Source organism: Grammomys surdaster, unplaced genomic scaffold, assembly GCF_004785775.1.
Source record: "Grammomys surdaster isolate TR1022 unplaced genomic scaffold, NIH_TR_1.0 174, whole genome shotgun sequence".
NCBI classification, from domain to species: Eukaryota; Metazoa; Chordata; class Mammalia; order Rodentia; family Muridae; genus Grammomys; species Grammomys surdaster.
Genome location: NW_021604622.1, coordinates 6,350,957 through 6,356,641, shown reverse-complemented (window position 1 = coordinate 6,356,641; position 5,685 = coordinate 6,350,957). Strand labels below are relative to the sequence as shown.

The 5,685-nt window shown below is 41.4% G+C and overlaps 1 protein-coding gene across 2 annotated transcripts in view; it reads right to left on the bottom strand.

Annotated features, from left to right (window-relative positions):
* C1qtnf3 (C1q and TNF related 3) overlaps positions 1-5,685 on the bottom strand; it is a 21,277-nt gene that overhangs the window by 2,998 nt on the left and 12,594 nt on the right. For both annotated transcript variants that reach the window (XM_028767665.1, XM_028767666.1), the window contains exon 5: positions 453-552. In XM_028767665.1, the coding sequence (XP_028623498.1) occupies positions 453-552 (100 nt within the window). The remainder of the gene's footprint in view (positions 1-452; positions 553-5,685) is intronic.

Sequence of the window (5,685 nt, the reverse complement as noted above, 5' to 3'; positions counted from 1 at the left end):
GTGTGTGTGTGTGTGTGTGTGTGTGTGTGTGTGTGTGTGTGTGTGTGTATAATCCTTAGAAAGCAGAGCCTAGCTGGAGTAAGCAGGTTACAACAGTGCTATCTTGAGTGCACATCACCCCTAGATCCTTCCTGCTTGCCTTCCCCTGTCCTTGGTCCACTGAGACATGAGGAGCACTACCACATGCAGCTCCTACAAGAAACTGTTCATGCCTTCCTTGCTGTGCCAGGCTGCATCCTCCCAATTGATTAGACAAAATAGACCCTCCCTTAAGTCACTTCTTCCCGGGTCCTTGGTCACAGAGATGAGAAAAGTAGTGAATGCCCTCCTCCTAGTTTCTTGCTGCTCCTGAGTTGGTTAGCTGAGGTGAAACAAGATGATAAACAAAACTGCTGCATCCGGCTGTTGATGCAGCAGCATTCACAAGACCTGTGATAGAAGACGTCACGTACCTGTACATGCTGAAGACTGTGTTGCCGTTGTGCATAAGGTACACATACACTTCCTCTACGTCCTCATGCTTCATCATGCTGAAGGTGAAGAAATACACACCTGGAAAGGGCAGGGATTTACTCATTCACTTATACGTAGACAGTAAGTCATGGGATCTCACACCTGGCTTTGTTATTTTCTGGGTATTGTGCAGTTTCCTCATGGCCTGTTTGTATGAATATCCATTCAGTTGCTCACCTCAAAAGTGTTTTATTCTTAACTTTCCTAGTGGTTTGTCCTGTTTATACTTCGTAAAAATTTTTTAAAAATTATTAGTAAAATGAGTCATACATGACATGACATGAAAATGAACAGCTACATCCCACAAATGTTAGCCAAGGTGATGAAATATTGGAGCACAGAGTAAATGTTTTATAGTTCTAAAGAAACGGTTCAGGAAATTTCTCATGTGACTGCCGTAAATCAGTAAAGTGATGTGTCAATAGAAATATACAACTTTAACCCAGCTGCAACACTTTGTTACTAGAGGTGTATCCTTACTAATTTCCATGTTATAGTTTTGAAACTATACAAGGGAAAAACCCAGAAATATCTACAAAAGAAAATTTAAAAAGACATTCCAAAAATAGGCCATTCCTATTTTTATTCAAATATCTATTTGCTTTCTATGAAGATATCAGCTTGAAGGCTGTCATAATTCTTCCTCTGATGTTAAACCAAGTTACAGAAGAACAATTATGCTTTGTGAAGTATCAGGGATGCATATTTGATGACAATCAGTGATGTCTATTCATATACCTAGAGATTGGGTCATAGATGAAAGGCAAAGTCAGATGAAAAATAAGAGACTTCAAGAAATAACTTGTAGGTGTTGAGTGTTTTACATTTTATAAGATTTCATTTCATGTACATATAACAACTTTCAATACTTTCAGAAAATAAACCTGTATCCAAAATGACAGCAAAATATATTAGTCTTCCTTTTTTAAAAATGATGCTATAGATAAAAATAGATCGTAGAAACATTTTAGAATGAGCAGATTAAGAAACCAGATGACAAATAATGAAACCCTTAGAATTACAGGAGTGAACCTGTGCTGCATGAGCAAAGAAAGGGGAGGGCCCCCCCTTGTGCTCTAGGTTGCAGGTCTGTGTGTAGCTGCAACTGCAAATATCAGCTCTCTCTGTCTTACTGATCTTAAAAGTGAGAAAGACGACCATCAGCCCGTAGTCACTGGTGAGGCTAAGAAATAAGCAGTCCGTGTAAGGAATCAGTTGCTATCATCAGAATGGTGTACAACCAAGTGAGCTCAAAAAACCTTTGACCCTTATGCTTTGATTATAGCGTCATTGAAGTCAGTGAGATTATTAACCCAGGATGGCCAGGCGCTTATTTGTGGCACAGATCATGATTTGCAAAAATTGTTACAGGAAAACTAAAGCCCTCAGGGAAAAGACATAAATAAGTAAGTAAATAAATAAATCACAAAAAGTAACTAACACTGAGTGTTATGTAATAAGAGATTGTCTCTGTAGTCGCATGCCTTAGGCCTTTTCTCACTTAAATGGGGTGAGGGGAATAAACCAAAGCACATGTTAAAAGCATGTGGGTAAGCTTAACACAGACACTTCATTCATTAGAATTTTTTAGTTTTTTCTATATATACCCTGGAGGGGAACAAAGAAAACCAAAAGGCAGAAATGTAAAAACTGTCAAATTCATGCAAAGCTAGAACACTGAAGAAAATCAATAAAGTTCAGATATGTAAAGGTACTGCCTGAGGCAGCAGAAGGTTGGACGGGGCTTCTGAGATCTGGTAGAGACAGATCTCATCTCCTCCCTGATGGAGAAAGACCACTCTGAAATACTGGAAGGATAGTCCTGGGATCAAGCCTACAGAGGCAATTTGCTAGAAAAAAAATATAGGGTGAGGATGCTAAGTGTTTCTGTAGTGGTTAGGATGTAGATGTCCGGATTTGGTTGCAAAAACAAGGCTCCTGAAAGCCAGGGAACTTCAAAGCTGGTTCAGAAGTCGTCCTCGGGAAGTAGGCAGAGGCAGAGGAGCTGTGGTCTCAAAGGAGAAACACACAGAGGAGCCCTACTTAAGATTTTTGTTATGCAGTGTTCGGTTGATATCCCTACGAGGCATGGCCTTTTCTCAGGGGAAAGTGGATCTGGAGGAGAGAGTTGGTGGGGGATTGTGAGACTGGGAGGGAGAAGAAGGAGGGGGAAACGGTGGTCAGAATATATTGTATGAAAGAAGAATAAATACAAAAAATAAAAAAGTGTCAGTCCCCTGGCAGCAAGAGAAGGCACTGAAATGTCTCATGTTCACAGTTGCCTGGGTCCCTTCCCCTGCAAATAGCTGATCTAGGAGAAGCCAGTTCATTCAGTAACCAGATGTTTTTTAAAAGTAGAAACAACAGCAAGAATTACCCAATGAATGACTAGCACCGAAAGGAGATGTTGCCACAAACTAGATGGATGATATTGCCCAAAGCTTCATCATCCTGAGCTATAAACATACCCCTAAGGCAGATGGCACTGTTATAAAACAGAATTCAAGAGACTTCGGGAGAAAAGATCCAGACAAGACAAGGAACAAAAAACAGGTACATCAGGAAATTCTGATTATATTAGTTATTTTCCCAATAGTTGTGGCCAAATACCTGACAAGAAGCAATTCAAGAGGGGATAAGTTAATTTTGGCTTCCATGTTAAAAAGGAAGGCAGTCTGTCATGGCATAGAAGGTATGACATCACCAACATGTCATGTGACTCAGTGCCTCTACAGCCAGAAAGCAGAGAATAGACAGGACATGGAGCCAGACAAAACCCTGAGGTCTGCCCTAGTGACCTACTTCCTCCAAGAAGGCTCCCACCTAAAAGCTTCACAGACTTGCAAAACAGTGCCACCATCTGAGGACCAAGTGTTCAAACATTACCTCACAGGAGACATTTTATTTTCACCCTACACAGGCTACTACAGGCCTCCACAAGCTGATGGCTGTCCCAACTCTGGTCACAAGTGTACAGCATCTTCTGAGAATCAAAGTATTCTCTTAACTGAGTCTCTGCACAGGTCAAAGCCAAATTACTTACATACTTCCAGCACAATGATACATATTTCCATTCTAAAAAGGAAGAATGGAAGCAAAAGCAAAACCTGCTAGGGCATGCACCATACCCTACAGCTCCCTCCCAGTCTGGAATCTGGGGTCTGGCAGAATTGACTGGTTCTGAAGTGCTTTGGCTGCTCCACTTCCAATTCTACTGCCTATAGCATACATGGTTTCTCTCTTAGGACAGATCCACTCGGTGCCTCTAGCTTTCCTTGCTCAACCTGAACTTTTGTAGCAAGTCCAGCATCTCCAACATTCTAGGGACTCTGTTACCATGAGATTCGCCTCCACAGCTTCATGAACTGATCTATAAAATCCTCTTTGTAGGAGCTCTGACCATGCACACACTGTATGGCCTTGGTGGCTTTCTATACCCTTGACACCAGACCACAAAACAATCCACAACCCCTTTAATTTCACGTCTTTAATGTCTGGGGGGAAAAAGCCATGAGAATAATGCTGCCAACTTCTACTGCCAGCTTGAAATATAGGCTAGCCTACCTTGCACCACAGCCATAGTAGCCTCTATGTGCCTTTGAGGCTGACCCTGAGAAAACTCCTCCCTGGGTGGCAGTCTTGAATCAAGAACCTCTTTAGCTGCCCCCCTAACCATTAGCTTCCTCTTTAGGTCTGCATTCCTGTGAGCCTTCTGGCCTTCCAAACTGCCACCAGAAACCCCATTACGTCCCACTGACGTCATTCTAGGACTTGTGTGACTTCCAGTTCCAGACTCTTCCACATTCCTCCTACAAAGAACCTCCAGATGCCTGAGAACCACACGAACAGGCTGACCACAGCAATGGCTACCCTTCTGAACCACACCAGTTTTCTGTATAACTTTTCTCATTGCTTTTAACTAATACTTGACAAGGAGCTGCTTACAGCTTACAGTACATTACTGCTTAGAAAGCTAGACATCAGGATCGTGAGGCAGACGACACATTGCCTCTGTAGTGTGAAAGCATAGAACACAGAGAAGCGACCTGCCCCCAGTGGGCCTCTTCCTTCAGCAAGACCAACCTCCTAAAGGTCCCACCGCCTTCCAAATCGCCACCCGTGGGGACCCAGTATCCAAACGTACAAGCCTCTGGTGAACATTCCACATTCAAACCACAACACTGATGGATTCTGAATAAATCCCAAAATCAGTGACAGTGTTGTGCCGGATGGATTTATTTGTTTCGGTAATCAAGAGCTTAGTTACCTTAAATGTAAACATTATAGGAAACAGACTAAAGTGAATTCGAAAATTTGGCAACTTTTTTGTAACTTTTATAAGTCTAAGTAACTTTAACGTTAAAAAAAATTAAACAGTGGGGTTTTTGTTTGTTTAGCTTTGCTTTTAATCAGTCAACTGTCCAGACATTTCAAAGACTTTGCTGACATCATAGGGAAATATGTGGTTCTTTCTTCTGACAAGAGGAATACATGGCTACAGTCATTAAAAAAAAGCCTCATCACATGGAAAGATTTCTTAATATTTGACAAGTCTTTCTTTATTTTATTTTATTTTTTCTTTTCTTTTTTTTTTTTAGGTTTTTCTGAGACAAGATTTCTTTGTGTAGCCCTGGCTGTCCTGGGACTCGCTCTGTAGACCAGGCTGGCCTCAAACTCAGAAATCCACCTGCCTCTGCCTCCCAAGTGCTGGGATTAAAGGCGTGCGCCACCACTGCCCGGCAAGTCTTTCTTTAAATAAAACAAATTGTATTTAGAATATAGAGTATGTTAGCTTTTATGCAATAGGATTAAATATATTTTTATCAACTAATTTTTTTGAATTTTCCACTCAATTTTTTTTTTAATATTAGAAATAGATAAAGCATTCTTTGATGTAGTAACAAGGCAATACAGTTATTACACAGTCAGACTCTTGCAAGTTATGTTCTGGGGTCTTTGAAAGTCATGTATATCCGGGCTGTCTCAGGATTACGTGGTTCCATCCAAATAAAAGCTAATAATCTTTGTAATCATGGTCATCGTTGAGGTTCTTTCTTCTCCATTCAGATTTTAACATATTTACCTGGCATTCGGAAGACTGTATGAGCTGCTTGCTTCCCTTCCTCTAGTCTTTCCTCCCTCCCTCCCTCCCTCCCTCCCTCCCTCCCCCCC